The sequence below is a fragment of the Molothrus ater genome, chromosome 2 (genome assembly GCF_012460135.2).
Source record: "Molothrus ater isolate BHLD 08-10-18 breed brown headed cowbird chromosome 2, BPBGC_Mater_1.1, whole genome shotgun sequence".
Classification (NCBI taxonomy): domain Eukaryota; kingdom Metazoa; phylum Chordata; class Aves; order Passeriformes; family Icteridae; genus Molothrus; species Molothrus ater.
The window spans coordinates 100,583,170-100,599,610 of record NC_050479.2 but is presented as its reverse complement, the minus strand read 5'-3'; the positions used below and the strand labels follow the sequence as shown (position 1 = coordinate 100,599,610).

General features: G+C 43.0%; 1 protein-coding gene across 1 annotated transcript; it reads left to right on the top strand.

Annotated features, from left to right (window-relative positions):
* The first annotated feature begins 11,267 nt into the window (after positions 1-11,267).
* Positions 11,268-16,141, top strand: C2H21orf62 (chromosome 2 C21orf62 homolog). The gene is given in 6 exon segments (XM_054518614.1): positions 11,268-12,607; positions 12,610-12,640; positions 13,537-13,543; positions 13,667-13,768; positions 13,770-13,872; positions 13,874-16,141. Coding segments are annotated over 6 exon segments (666 nt in total). The 5' UTR covers positions 11,268-12,334; the 3' UTR covers positions 14,024-16,141.
* Positions 16,142-16,441: the final 300 nt, after the last annotated feature.

Sequence of the window (16,441 nt, the reverse complement as noted above, 5' to 3'; positions counted from 1 at the left end):
GGAAGCACCCCAGCTACATCAGAGGGCAAAGCCCCTCCTCTACACACGTCCTGGCACTGACCCAGACACTGATGCCAGCACCAGCTGAGACCTGCCCTGCTGTGTGACCCACCAGGAACAAGCCTGCAGCAGCATGTCCTTGGGGAGACATGCTGGTGCATGGGTGCAGGGTGCTCCTGACTGGGGATGTGGTGCTCGCCCCAGTCCCCTCATGCTGCTGAGGAGTGCATAGGCTGTGGCTCAGGTCAGCGGGAATACCTCTCCCTGGGTACCCAGGTCTGCACAGCAGGGCACAGCACACTTGGAGGATCAGAGACAAAGCAGGGGGACCATGGGGCCAATGCTCCTGACACTGGGATGGCAGCCTGCAGCTAGGCCCCCAGGCTCAATTCCAAGCCAAAGTGAACCCCCAAGACTTTATCACTCATGTGTTCAGCCACCTCTGACTCCTCCTTTGCTGGCAGCAGTGACTTGGCTATGCTCACCCATCACCCCCACATACCGGCACATACTGGCAGGGTTTGTGTCCATCAGAAGCAGGGTCCTCCCCAGACAAAGGGCACCATCAGCCAGCAGGGAGATGGACAACAACCAGATATAGAGGGATATCCATGGGTGATGGGGTGTCAGGGGGATGAGAGTTGGAGGTGCTGGGGACACCGAGGAGGAGGGTTCCTGGGGCTCTCTGGGATGGCACACAAAGGATTTGCTATAGTGGGGAAAGTGCAAGCAGCACTGTCCCTGGCTGAGGGCAGGAATCCAGCTGGGGGAGCTGTGGGGAGGAGGACACACTGTCCCCTTGGTGCAACTGGGATGGGGAGTAAGATCTGCTGTGAGGAGAGCCTGGCCAGGGCAGCCCTGGAGGCCAGGAGAAAGGGAAAGTAAAACCACATGACTCCTGTGCTCGCCTTATTGTAAATTAGTCTGATTCTCATTAGTGGCTGCTTCTGCTTACTGTGACCTGTGGATGTGTCCGTGTGGAAGCAGGACACTCCAAAGCATTGGTGGCCGTGGATGTGTCCATGCGGAAGCAGGACACCCCAAAGCATTGGTGACTGTGGGTATGTCCATGGTACAGCAGGAGCACTTCTGAAGGGAATGTGGTCCGAGGATAAGACCACGGCAGAGAAAGTACACCTTGAAGCATCTGTGGCTGTGCTGGAGGTCATGCTGGAACACCTCAAAGTGTGTGGCCATGCATAAACCCCCAACAGAGCAGGTACACTCCTGGAGGCACTGCAGCCATCCAGAAGGCCAAACAAGAGCAGGTATATGCTCCATCCCCAGAAATGTTCAATGTTGAATGGGGCCTGGAGGGCACCGTGGTCCAGTGGAAGGTGTCCCTGTTTATGGCAGGGGGTTGGAACAAGATGAGCTTTAAGGTCCCTCCCAACCCAAACTATTTTGTGATTCTGTGAGTTTGTGAACATTTGTGGACATTTTAAGGGCATTTTATGGGCATTTCATAGGAGTGGTCCATAGACTAAGGGAATTATATCTGTGCATATTAGCTAAGGGTGGGAAGGGGCTGGTGGGTATTGGATATCTCAGGACCTGAGCAGGATGTACATGGCATAGAATAAGGAATGGAGAATGTACTGTTTTGGACAGAGGATAAGTTCCATTTCTTCCCTGGGGCTGTGGGTTGGGTTTTTGCTGGAGGGAGGATTGATAAACCAGGGATGTTTCAGTCAATGCTGAGTGTCAAGGCCTTTGGTGCTCCTCATGCTGCCCCACCAGCGAGTAAGGTGGGGGTGTGAAAGGAGTTGGAAAGGGACATGGCCAGGACATTGGACCCCAGCTGACATATTCCCAACCACAGGTTGTCATGGTCAGCAGTAGAACTGAGGGAGGTTGGTCTGGGGGGTCCACTGTTCAGGTTAGAAACAGGAAAGTTGTACAGACAAATCCCTGGCTTTAAGCCAGGTGTCACCAACAGAGGTTTTTGATCATGGGATGGCTTAGATGACAACAAGCCTACTGGTGACAAGCCTACTGGGTACACCTGTCTCAGAGGGAAAAGGAGTTAGCAGGGCATGTTGAATGAGCTTAAATTGGATTTAAAGGGGGAAGGGGATAAAAACCAGGTCACTTGAGATAAGCCTGGGAGTGGCTTGACACTGTTTGAAGGATGGTGCGTTAGTGAGGTCATTCAGGCTACCATCTCAGCAGACATAGGAAATGTCTACTTCATTGCCATGAAGCAGCAAGAGTGCAAGTGTTATTGATGTGCTAGAAACCATGGAAGCTCCGAAGAACGGTCACTCAGGAACTCTCCCCAAAAAGGCATTGGGATTGATAACCCAACTGAAGTGCATCTGCCCCAGTGCCTGCAGGATGGGCAGCAAACAGGAGATCCTGGAAGACATGTTGCAGGAGGAAAACCATGGCATAGTGCCATCACAAAGACATGGTGGGATGACTGGCACCACTGAAATGGTGCAATGGTTGGTGGTGAACTCTTCAGAAGGGACAGGCAAGGAATGAAAGGTGATGGGGTAGTCCTGTATGTGAGGGAGTGTTTTGACTGTCTAGAGCTTGACAGTGATGATGAAAGTGTCGAAGGTTGGTGGGTAAGAATTGTGGGGAATGCCAACAGGGCAGATATCCAGGTGGGAGCTGGGTACAGATCACTCAACCGAGGACCAAGAGGCAGACAAGAAGTCTCATGATGGCCAGCCCTTGTCTTCATGGGGGCTTCAACACACTAGACATCTGCTGAAAATACAACCAGCACAGAGGAGAGAGTTCAGGAGGTTCCTGGATGTTACTGTACAAGCTGATTTGTACTGGGCAATTAATTCAGCTATAAATAAGATACTGAGCTGGCTCCATAAAACCAGCCCTTGAGTTGAGTGACAGGAACCTCAGCCAATTATGTTCTGTCCTAAGCCGCAGACATCTCACTGGTCCGGGAGCTGGGCAGTGTAAAAGATCAGACCAATGAGTTATCCAGACTGGGTTTTTCAGATCGTCTTTATAAAGAGGAGCTTGAAGAAGAAACTTGCTCTTTTGCCACGTGGACATTGGGGTGTGTGTTGTCCCTTCTCTGGATGTGGTCACCTCTCTCTCAGTAACCATAAGTACCTCAAAGGTACATAAAGTCCCTCTCAAGGCTCAGGTGCCTATCAGGAAAGGATTGAGTGCATTGTTAATTGGAAGGTCCAGTACCACAATGCAAGGTATCATTGTGCACCCTGATGTTGTTGATGCAGATTTTACTGGACCAATACATGCAATGGTTTGCACCTCTACTCCACCCATGACTATACCTGAAAAAACCCAGAATTGCTCAACTTATCCTTTTTAAATCTTCTGTCCCCAAAACAGATTCTAGGGAGTGCGGAGACCAAGGCTTCGGATCAACAGGACAGCCTCAGGTGAGCTGGATGCATGTCATAGGAGATCAAAGACCTAACATGGTTTGTGCTGTTACGATGCCTAAGGCAAAGCCTTTGCAGATAAAGGTCAGTGTTTGCAACTGAATGCCAGAGATCCTTCACAATTTATTATTCCTACAACACAAGAGCAGTTTGAATGGTGTTCTGCTAACTGTACAACCTTGCAAAGTGCTTTGCAAAATTTTTCTGACACCTTGGGAGGCTGTCCTGAAGGGCAAAGGAGCACAGGAAGGTTGGATGTGCTGTAAGAAGGAATCTTCAGGGCACAGAAGCAGGCTACGCTGAAAGAAGAGCCAGAGGGAGGGGAACTTTGTCTGGAACTCAGAGTAAAAAGGAGAGTTTATAATATTTGAAAGAAGGGGCAGCAAGTCAGGAAATCAACAAGGATGTGATGAGGCAGAGAGAAAACAAGAAGAATGGAAGCTCTTATGGCCACTGCTGTAAAAGACAATAAAACAAATGTGTCTATAAATGCATTAATCACAAAATGAGGGCTAAGGAGGATCTCCTTTACTGGATGGCCGGGGAAATCTAGAGACAAATAATGAAAAAAAGTCTCAGGTACCTTGAAAGGTAGTGCAGCAGACCATCCTGAGTGCCATAATTTGGCACATGCATAAAAACCAGGGATCAGGCCCAGCCAGCATGGGTCTGTGAAAGACAAGTCCTGCTTGACCAACCTGGCTTTTGTGACAAGATGACCTGCTTGGTGGGTGAGTCAAAAGGCTGTGGATGTTGCCTACCTGGGGTTTAGTAGAGCTGTTGACACCATTTCCCACAGCTTTCTTGAGGAAAAGCTTTCAGCTCATGGCTTGAACAGGTGTGCTGTTTGCTAGGAAAAAGAAAATGCCTGGATGTTCAGGCCCTGAATGGCACCCTAACTCCTCCTGACTTTGGCCAAACGTTCTTACCGTGTGTCTCAGTTTGGAAAGACAGGAGTCTGCTAAGGAAGGAAGGCAGGAGCTTCTTCTGAAATGGAGAATGTAAACTCTCCCCACCCCTCTGAATTGCTATATATTTTAAATTAAGGGGCTCTCAGGTGAAAAATATGGGAGCAGGAAATAACAGTTCTTTAATAGGGAAGAAAATAAAAGGATAAAATAAAACAATGCAGTACACTAGAACAACACTGACAGTCAGAACTCAATCTGACACCCTGTCTAATTGGAAATGTGGCTGCAGCCCTCCTGGAGTGTCAGGTGTGGTTCTGCTAGAGCAGCGATCTTGTAGAAGAGGGTGTAGTCCTCCTCCAAAGATCTAGTGGAAGAAGAGGCAGCTGCTGTTCCTCTGGGAAATCCAGTGGAGAAGCTATGCAGTAATTCCAGTACCTCCAGATTATATCTGGGTAGGAATGCTTGGCTTCTCCCTCTGGGCAGAGCATCTCCCAATGGGATGTTATAGTTCAGTCATGCAGTGACATTCAATAGCCTGTTATCAGCAGATGTCCCTCCTGAAGGAGGAGTAATTGTGATCACTCAGAGAGAGATAAGGCAAACTGCCCACTTGACAAAAGACAACTGCCATACAGATGCCTTGCAATCTGGAGTACCAGTATCCACTGTTCCCAGAGGGACCTGGAACATGTAAAGGCCAGGCATTATTTTTGAAAAAGCAGCAAATATCTTTTCATTTGAATCACAGCAGATCTTAGTCTTTGTTCCTTACATGTGCCCTACTAGAGTGCCTTTGCTCCATAGCACTTTGCCTTATGATTTTTTTAGTGTAGTCTTACTGCATTTCCTTGTGAAGCTGCTTATAAGTTCTTGCAAATAATCTCACTGCTTATTCAGGATAGTTAGTCCCAGGCTAGCAGCAGAAATTCTAGTATTCAGTAAGTACTCTGCTGTGAAAACAGGAATGTAAAACATGCCATAAAGGTGGTGTTTTCCATGTGGATTGGGGAGAAGCATACACAGTGTTTGAACAGTTGAGAGCCAGCTGTACCTCTGCTAACTGTGACTGAAAATTTCATAGAGTCACACAGTATCTTGACTTGGAAGGGACCCACAAGAATTGTTGTTTCCAGTTCCTGGTCCTTCACAGAACACTCCAACAATCCTACCCTGTGCCTGAGAGCATTGTCCAAATGCTTGTTAAGCTCTGGCAGCCTTGAGGCCACGACCACTGCCCTGGGGAGCCTGCTCACTGCCCAACCACCCTCTGGGGGAAGAACCTTTTCCTAATATCCAGCCAAAACCTCCCCTGATACATCTTCAGGCCATTCCCTCAGGTCCTGTCCCTGGTCACAGAGAGCAGAGAGCAGTGCCTGCTCCTCTGCTCCCTCTTGTGAGGAAGCTGCAGACTGCTATGAAGTTTCCCCTCACAGTCTCCTCTTCCCCAGGCTGAACAAGCCAGGTGACCTCAGCCATTCCTCTTATGGCTTTCCAGTTACTCCCTCCAGTTGGATGGACAAACCCATCTGCTGGCATTCAGAGAAAGAGTAACTCACTGTTTTGGCTCTAGGAGGGGGGTAAATAAGAGAGAAACATTTAACAGCTTGTATTTTTATGAATGAGGATGTTTCTCTCCCTTTCCAGTAACTCTTCCTAGCAGGTATTTGTGTTTCAAATTGGTTGCCTTGTAATTGAGGTGAAGTAACAGATTCTGCAAAGTTTGCCTTTCCTGTGTTGCCATTGTTTATACACCGTATCTGTATGCCTAAGGTAATAATTAATAGTTCTATGAAAAATAACCACAAGGAATGGTGGAGTGATTTTGCTCCATTTTGCAAAAACTCCTTTAGTCAAATCTTAAAAGGGGACAGGAATTTTCATGGGGATTATTCCAGCTGACAGGATTTGAGACGTTTTATTTAGTTAAGACTGCTTTGAGAAGAGCATTGGAAAAGAAGGCTCAAGGAAAGAGCATCTAGGACCTCTGTTTTATTCTGCCATTTAATTTATAAATAAAGTCAGTGATACAGGAAACTAAATATACTATTTCTAGATAGGTCTGGAGTCTCAATGGCAATGACAACATTCACTATCTGAGTGAACAGAGCTGAGATTTTCAGCCCCAAGGTGCCCTGCTCCAGAGTTTCATTCTCCAGCTGCTTAGTGACCACTAATATTTCATACCAGTTTTTTGATCATGCAACTTTCTGCTCTTTTTTTTCCTAATTTAGGATCTGAACAATAGAAAATTAAGTGCTGCTATAGACTGTAATTTTCAGCATTATGTTTTGGGATTAGGTAATATTTAGTTTCATGTAATGTTTAACTTGAACTTTTCTCCAGGTCACGTTAGAAAGGGTACTGGGAAATAACCAAAATTGCTGTCAAACTTTATGTCCTAACTTTCTCTCAGTGTAAGTGCTCTTTTTCCAGGGAGTAGTTGGTTTGACATACAGAAAAGAAAATTTAAAAAGGTTTTCAAAAAATAAATGTAAGTACTTTAGTGTTGAAGTGCTTAGCTTGAATCACCAAAGGTAGCTCTGTTTTTTGGATAGTGCTGATCACCCATCCTTGGGATGCCTGGCTTCCCAGAAGCTTTTCCCTTTCTCAGGACACATGAATAAACAGGGCTTTGACTGTGCATACCTTACAATTACAAAAGCACTTCTTGTATTAAAATACAATTGTGTACTTGTGAGCCTGCACATTCATGCTTTATGCATGGATATAGACTTGTGGGTTTTTTTGAATACTTGGACTTTAAATCCCAGGGAGCACAATTCCACCAATCATTCCACTTTACATCTGTGCAAAACAGTTCTATCTTCCCGTGCTGGTAAAACTTTATAACACTTCCTTCTCACTTTTCATTTATGTAAATGCTTATCCTGATGCAATTCAAGTGTGACTACCCAGGTCAGTGTGTGTCTGCCTTCCCAGACAGCATGCACTGTGCACACCTCCAAGCTGGAATAGCTCCAAGTGTGTTCTGGCAAAGCAAATCGTGCCACTCATCCTGGCCCCCTACTCTTCATTAGGAAAAGTGCAAGCTGCATGTATGAAATACAGCATGAAAATGAAATTCTTGCACATGCCTCCTTTCTGCTCTCTCAGGGTTGGGAATAACCAGGCTGTGACCTTCACCCGGGGGGAAAAGGGAGATATCACCACTCCCAATTCTTTGGGAGGAGAAGGTTTCCTCCTTTCCCTTGAGTTTTCTCCTGTTATTCAGCCTCCCTGCAGTTCCATGTCACAGCCTTCCCTGCTGTAACCTTTGCCTCTGCTGTGGACAGAAGCTCTACATAGGATGGACAGGCTTGAGGATTTTACAGAGGTGTTTATAGATGAATTGCCTCTCCTGGAGTCTGTGTACACCTGAAAATCAAAATACCCATACAGTTAACATTTCAAGGGTCAGTGTGCTGTTCAAGTTCAGTGCTACACTATTGCCTATTTTATCTTGCATTTTTATCTTGCTGGGAAGGAATTTGTTCCACTACGCTTGAGCACTCTACCTCTACAACCTAATGCCAGTAGCCCAGGCTTCAGCTGCACAAGCAGACACAAATATCATTTTCAAGCTATTGACAACAAGAATGAACCATGCTGCAGCCTGAAAGGCTGTAGAACTTCAGCTTTGATCACAAACTTATTTGCTTCAATTTATTTATGGACTAACTAAATAAGTACAGTATTTGTTTAAGCAAAGAGACTGAAAACAAAATTCCTGTCAGCCATCAGCCCACTTAGGGAATTCCTAAAATTCCCATGGAGTAAAACCAGCAAATCCAGCATTTTGTTTTCCTTAAGGCCACAGTCTCCCTAGGGCTTTCTGATCAGATTATGTAGCTAGTCAGATTAGGTTTATTCAGAGACTGACTCATTGCATTTTCCTGTAATCTTGTATTTTAACACCTGCTCAGTTTAAAATGCCATTTTAATCTAAATTAGATGGGTTTTCTATTCATCCTGTGTATATTACTCAAGATTTAAACTCCTCTTTGCTTAATACACCACTTTCAGATAGGCATATGTTAGCACAAGTGATGAATGAGGGGTTTTAATTAGTTTTTTTCTGAAGGAAGAATGGAAGATATCAATTTTATAGGCTTGGAACTTCCATTGAATAGGATGAACTTTCCTTGTGAGAGTATCATTCTCACACCCAATAGTCAAAGGCTTTTTATTGCTTTTTTGCAGTTTTCTTAATACACAGACCTGCAATTAGAGGGGAAAAAAGTGGAATTATCAAAGCAGATTAAAAAAACCTGAAATGATGCTACTACTAAATAAACACTGAAAATCTCCTTTAGCAGTCAAATCCTGTGAAGCAAAAGAACAGGGATGGAATCTTGTGCTAGAAAACTTTTGGGATAACACGTAATAAACCATGGGTTTCCATGCTGGCTGGAGGACACATATCTAAAACCATGCATGGCTAAAACAATCAAACAATTTTCTGCTGCTATTTATATCTAGTCTGATTTTTACTTGAGAGGCCTCTCACTCAGGACAAAAAAAATGAACAAATTATTTACTACATTTAGATCACTCAAAATAGTTTTTTTCAGAAGCAGGTTTTTGCTACCAGAAGTAAGTATTTCCCTAAAATAATGGGTATTTTTGCTTGTTGCTAAGCAGAGGATGCAGCTTCCCTTCTCCCCTCTCTATTGCATAGATACCAGCTGCAAAGCAGCAGGGGCCTTACCCCTCCCAGGCCAGCACTGCAGGCTGCAGGTAGCTTTTGGCATCAAGTTTTCAATCACTTTGGGTATGTGCTACCAGTTTCATTACTCCAGCCACTTTCAAGCATTGATGAACACTGGGTATAAGGTTGGACAAGAATAAACCAGCTGTCTTGGACAATTATACGGAAATAAAATAAAAACCAGCTCTCTCTTAGCTTGAGCTTCTGTAGACAAAGGAGTTATTCTTTTCATCAGAATAGATACATAAAAGCAGGTAGGTTTTGGTTACCCACCAGTGAGCAAAAAGCATCCAGATAATTTGCCAAGTTCAGATTTTAAATCCTATTCTTGTTTCCCGAGTTCCTGAGTTCAAAAGTCTTCTAAGATAAACTAGAAAGCTGAAAAAGGCTTCTATGATTTTTACAGAACTTCTGTACCTGCTACATTACATAAAGACAAGTCAAATAGCTTATGGAAGCCAGTTGTAAAATCCATTGTTTCAGGTGGATGAGACTTTGAATTGTTGTACTGATTATACTGGAAGTCTAGCTAAATTTTACTGAAAAATTAGGGAAGAGAAGAAAGTATACCCACCAGTTTTCTGAGAAAATTGCATAGAAAATCTTGACATTTAGCATAATCTGCTGCATTCTTTGCGTTTCTATAGGTTATGCCTAAAACTATTTTGGTGAGTTCGAGAGATAAATTATCTCTGTTAAGGGAAGTGGGTAATGCTCAGAGAGCGACCATGGTGGAAAGATGCACCACACACACCATATTCTCCAGTTTTCTGAAATACTTCATTTTTAAATTTTGGAGATGATGGAGAACAGAACTACAACAGGCAAGAAAATCATCCCATATTTTATTTCATCTTAATGGTAATATTACAAAAAAGGGCTCTGTATATCTCTAAGAGCTCTACTGAAGGCAGTTCTCCCATTCCTAAAAATTAAAGCAAATAATTTTCCAAGCCTTAAGCAGTGGAGACAGCAATGTGGTTTGATTAAGAACCATATAATGCATATTTTTCTGTAGATAGTTGTTAGGTTAAGAAAAGATGCATTGCAGGTGACTTTGACACTTCAGAGACATACAACCCTGAACATATATTTAACTTCTTGCATATCCCTCACCAAAGCCACACAGAAACTAAATCCTGAGAACTGGATAGGAATGTTTCTGATTTGCAGGGAATGGAGAAGAATAGACATATTTCTGGAGTTTAAATTTCCTGGAATGCCAGAATTTAGACTTCTGTTTGGATTCAGATGGATGGAGCCCAAATGTTATCAGCTAAGCTAAACCTGATTGTTTGGCTGCAAACCAGTAGAGAACTTTAAAGGTTCTCCACTCTTCATGTACTGAGAAAAAAGAGTTTAAACTAATGAGGATGCATCAAAGCATTTTAGTCTAATGTTTGATGAATATTAAGCCCTCAAATGTTTAGTGGAAAAAGCAGTATCACTCCTTTTGACATGGGTGGGAATTTGAATCTCTTTTACTTAGTCCAAACTCGTGTTGTCAACATTGTCTAGGATTTCTTGCAAATAGTACCTCCAACACAGAAAAATCCAAATAATTTAATTTAGCTGTGAAACTGTTGATATTACAGATTTCTGGTCTATCACAACTGTTAGCCACTGTTAAGGACTGAGAAAATGAGCAGTGTGGAAGTCTAGAAATAGGATTTCCAATGTGATTAAATGCTTAGATAGTGGAAACATTTCTAGCAATAATGATACTGCAACAGCTACAACTTGTGTGAGTCTGACCTTTGGAGGTAAACATCAGCCAGCAGCTGGACTGGAATTTCTGGTATGTTCCACAACATAGATTAAATATTTGATTTAAAAACTTAAATATCTGCATCCTTCTGTCATGGTTTGGGAATGGTATTCTCCACTTCAGTACTCCCACTGAAAAAGCCTCCCATGCTCCCTTTCCCCCACCTCCAACTGGAGGCACAAAAGGCAAAGCTCACAGGTTGAGATAAGAACAGTTTACTGGAAACAGCAATGAGATAAGAAAACAAACAGGAAAAGGAATAGGACAAACAGGAACAAGAATATTAATAACAAAAGTCTACAAAACTAGGTGTATTGCCATGTTTTCTGAAGTGCTGCAGACAAACATTCTGGATGTGAATCAGTCTTTTTACATGATAAGGATCAAATTCTATATCCATCATGTGCTCTACTGCTGCTTTCACTAGAACCTGTCATCTTTGGTCAAAATTTGTCTCTAATGCTTTTTGGTGCTTCAAATCAGTTACATCAAATTAGAGAAACTTTCCAACATCTTTATAACTTCTGTTAAGAAACTGCACTGTACTTCATTGGCTGTACCATCATATAATAATATGTCAGGAAAACACAGATGCTCCTGGTAAAATTCAACTCCACTTTGAAAACCAAAGGGCTGGCAAATGAGAATCCACGAATCCCATCAAAAATGCTCCCAACTATTTGAGGTGGCCCATGGCTGGGATGGAAACTTGCTCCATTGTCATAGGTATGTGTGAAGTTGCTCTTTTGCTTTGCAAGGGTAAATGAAGTGGGGGCAGAGCAACTGACAGAGCCTGGATCTATCCTATAGTAGTCACTGTGCAAGACAGAATGAGAGGTGGTCCCTGGTCCTCAAAACTTACAGACTAAGGCTGGAGCAGATGTAGCTTCACATGGATCAAAATCAGGTTTTATCAGCACTTCACATAGCTCAGAAGGATACGTGCTGTGCCCAGCAATACTTCTGCCCTTAACTGCTCTCCCTCCCTCCCTCCCTTTTCCCAGTATATCCCCACCAGTTTAAGGGAAAGGTTGTCACAATGTTACTTAGCAATTCAGGTGTAAAACAAAACTATCACTTCCAGCCCTTCTCAGACTGCCTCACTCAGGGAAGTGGAGAACAGGGTCCTTTTGTCACCCCTGTCTGGTTGGAAGCAAAGAAAGCGGAAAGGAGAAACAAGCAGGAATTGTCCTGCACAACTCCTGGTCCTGTCCTTACCTCTGCACAGGCCAGGACAAAGAGCTGTCTGCATAGAGAAGAATGTGTCCAAGCTGTCTTATAAGCAGAAGAAACCATTTAGAACAAAAGAAGAATGAAGAAAGAATCCCAAACTTTAGTCACAATCCGTTTTTGAAATCTGTGTAGTTGAGCTTTCTCCTTAATGCAGAACTGTGATATGGCTCTAAATAGATGCGACAGATAATGAGTGGAAAAGCAAAATGATATTAACCATTGAGAGATCTTTAGTATTATAAAGAAATTGTTTTTCCTCAGTAGGTAAAGATAAGTGATCTAAATCACTCAGTAAAAGGAGGAGACACTTGGCAGCTTGGCACCAGTGCTAATGAAGCCAATAGCCTACCCTGCTTTCTCCATTTGTCTGGCTCTCATTTTGGCCAGATTCCTTGGAATACACATCAGTTTTGTGAGAAGTCAGAAGAACCACATGCTAATTTTCACTAAGGAAAACACAATTCACAACTGCAGCTGTTCCGTGCCTATCCGTGACTGCAATTGCTGCCTGGCAAACTTGATGTGCAACTGCAGAACAGTGCTGCCTTCTATGATGGAAAAAAATACCTACAACAGCCACCTGACCATCTGGTTCACAGACACCTCTCTGTGCTGGAGATGGTCCTCAACTTCACAAGTTGAGGTGAGGGATTGTCATGATCCGTCCTTACGAATGGGTTTCATGATGGCTTGTTAATTGATCTAAGAGTGCAAAAAACCGACACGGCACAGGGGATTTCAGTAATAATCAAAAACAAATGCACCTTTATTGAATGACCACAGAAAAATGTGTTGGAGGGAATTGGGCAAAAAGGAAAAAATAGGGAAAAGAGAGAGAGGGAGAGAAAAGAAGGTATAGCTATCAAACGTAGAACGACGAAGTCCTTCGAAGTCCAGCTGACAGAGTTCCCCTGGTCACATCAGGGGAGATCTCAGAGATACTGGTCAACTCAAGCTTCTATTATAGTCCTTTTTTGATGGGGGAAAGGGACAAGTCTTGAAATCGAATCAAATGTAATAAAGAATAGTCTATTGTAAGAGCTGATAAAAAAAAAAAGGCATTGAAGAAGGGTACAAACAGTCCATATTCTCAGCAGTAGGTGAGAACCATTGTCTTCTTGGTCCAATGGTCACACCTGCAGGCATCCATCTCACTTTGGTCAGCTTGCCTTCCCCACTCACCTCCCCCGGGTTAGGGGTTTCAGTCTCAGTCCTTGGGAAGAGGGGGAGCTTTTCCATATAGGGGTTTCATGTCTCAGTCCTTGAGGGAGAGGCTTCTCCCATCTCAGTCCACCCATCACGGTGGTTGTAAAACAGATGAAGGGTCTTCTGTGGGGACCACCAAATGCTACCTCAGAAAAGTCCAGCCAAGCCGAGAGGTGGGGAAATTCCAGGGCTATTGTTGCAAAGAGCGGGTGCAGGCAAAAGAAAGGGCAGAGTGCCCTTTCTCCTTTCACTGGGCTCAGTGTTGCATACAGCAAAGACACCTGCAAACAATAGCCTGGCAAGCCAGAAGGTCTGCTCAGGCCTCAGGATCTTGGCAAGCAACCATCCCCAACTAGACCAGGATTCCAAACAGGGTCTTTCTTGGTGGTCCCAGTTTCTGTCCTTTTTCATGACTATCGTGAGGCAGATGAGAGAAACTTCAGACAGAGACTTACAGGGATTTGAAGCTGTCCTTCTGTGGCACCGCTCCTCTCCCAGTGGAATATTTGGACATTTGGGGACTTCGAAAGCTCCAGGTAAACAAGGTCAAGGGACATTTTCAGAGCACAGCGTATGTCCAGCAGCAGCAACAATGACAAAGAAGACTTGCTTGAGGTGCACAACAAAGACAGGCAAATGCTTGCACGTATTTTTTTTTTCTGGATATCTCTCACTTTTCAATGGGTATTCATTGCTGAAGTCATACAGTGTGGAAAATGTCTCTAGCATCATTAAGCACTTTCCCAGCCTGTTGTACTCTGATGTTTTCTCAACTTCAGACAATGAGAGCTATGTTGTAACATTCATTTACTGAGTTATTTAACACAGTCAGTAGTGAGAGGCATGGGAGGCTGCTCAGAGTGATGGGATGCCTTTAAGTTTGTCTGGTTTGTCCAGGAGGATGTGTTAGGGGACTGTGAGAGAACTCCACATGGAGGTGTTTGAAGTAAGAGACCTATCAGATTAATTCAGCAAAGTCTTTCTTAAAGAGCAAAGTAAATGTGAAACAACTGTTTTCCAAAGCATTGTTAGATTTTTTTTTTGTTTATATATTCTGGGCCGACAACTAAAATCTGCAGATAAATTTTGTTTTGAGGTTGTGCCTTGACAGAAAAAGGCATAACCATGTAGCTCCCATTGCAGAAGAATTCAAGAGTTCCAATAAGAAAAAATATATGAAAACTTCTGTCCAGAGAAGGTGTGGCTGCCCCATCCCTGTAAGCGTCCAAGGCCAGGCTGGATGAAGCTTGGAGCAAGCTGGTCTAGTGGAAGGTGTCCTTGCCCATGGCAGGGGGGATTGAACTGGGTGGTCTTTAAGGGCCCTTCCAACCCAAACCTGGAATCCATGATTCTCTGTGCACTTAGGGGAATAGCTGTCAAGATTCTGAGGAACCAGTCAAGCTCCTGCAATTTTAAAGAAAGACAATTTCTATTTTAAATAGTCATACTGATATAACTGTAATCAATGATGGAGCAGTTTTGCTAGGAAGCAAAATTTAATTTTTCAGAAGACTTAAATACATGCCCAGCATCCATTACTGTGAGCTTTACCACTGAAATCAGCAATGTGATAACAGTGGAATTAATGGGGTCTATTTACAATTGCAAATAGATTTAAGCACGCTGGTGTTTGCAAGCTGGGTACCGAACTCCATTTAACTCAGCTAGAGAACAATTGAATCAGCTGTTGTAAAGACATTGTTTCCTTTGTCAGCACCTTGGCAACAAAACATAAGCTTTTTTTCTCCAAATTACAAATATTTCCAGTGATACCTCTCATGAGTGTCTATTACAGACACAGGCAAATAATTCATGTCATCTGCCCTTATCCAGCTGTCTCTGCAAGAGAGCTAACCTTGCTTTCACAAACTAGCAACTCACCAATCCTACATAGGAGATTGCTGTGTTTAAAAAATAAAAGCCAGTACACACAAATATATTGATTTCTAAATGTTACCGAGGCTTTCTCCAAAATTTGGAAAAATTAAACCTAAATGATCTTCAGCAAAGATCTGCTGGCTTCTGGTAAAAAAATGTGCTGAAATCGCAGTAATTCCCCATTACGATGACAGCAATGTCCAAAAATTCACACATGCAGCGGTAGCTGAGGATGTATGTATTCTGGCCTTGTTGGGAAGAAATGAGGTTAATAAATCCATGGGCTTTCTTACAGAGCAAATTAAATTTCTAGTTACTTTTGCTACTGTAATGTTCTGCAAAAGACATTTTATTCCAGTGCCAAAGTAAGTACTGCAGGATTTTTTCCTGGAAAGAGCAAAAAATCTCCAACTACTAAAGTCCACAGCTTCGATATTGTGGTGAGCTTCCCAACAGCCCTATTCTACCCCAGCAGATACTAAGAACCCACTACCAATTCTATTTTATACAGCTTTGCACTATGGAAGTACTGCATTAGAAGCTCACAGAATTTTTTCAGAGCAACATCTCCAAAACACATCTACGTCTGGTATAATAAAACAAATTTTATATAACAAAATCATCTCACATGATGAACCTTTTCTTTAATGTGAAAAACGCCAATCACTTGTTTTTAAAATTTTTAAAAGTTTAACGATAATAAAATGGTTATAGAAATGGCAATATAATTAGAATAATAATAATTTGGACAATTTGAATTAGTACAATACGAGACAATAAAACCAAAGAGTTACAGATGTCCAGGTACCGTTTTCTGGGCAGCATAAGCCCAAAAAAGGACACACGTTAACAGAGGATTAACCCTTAAAAGCAACAGCCTGTTGCATATTCATACACCTCATACATGATGCATAAATTCCATTCAAACAAACGATTTTGTCTGGTCAGTGTCAACTTCTTCCTCTTAATCCTGATGGCGTCGCCCTGCCTGAGCGAGGCGGGAAGAAGTTCGTTTCTTCTGATAATGGGCAATAAATTCTTTTTCTCTGAAAGATTTAGGTGCTTGTGGCTGCTATCTCGGTGCGAGTCCTTTCTTTAGAAAAAAAGTATCTTACATAGTTTCTATTTTAACATTTTGTTATAACCTAAAACTATATTTAACACGCTACTTAAGAGAATACAGCATAACTTCCTAACACAACACATATAATATTAATTTTAATATTTACGAAAAGCCAATCATAAAATACACATTTTTCACATTTAACATAAGTCACTTTATATTTTTATCACCCTCCTCTCCCGCTCCGCCCTCCCCCCGCCCCCTTCCCGCCCGGGTCGCGCCGCTCTCCCG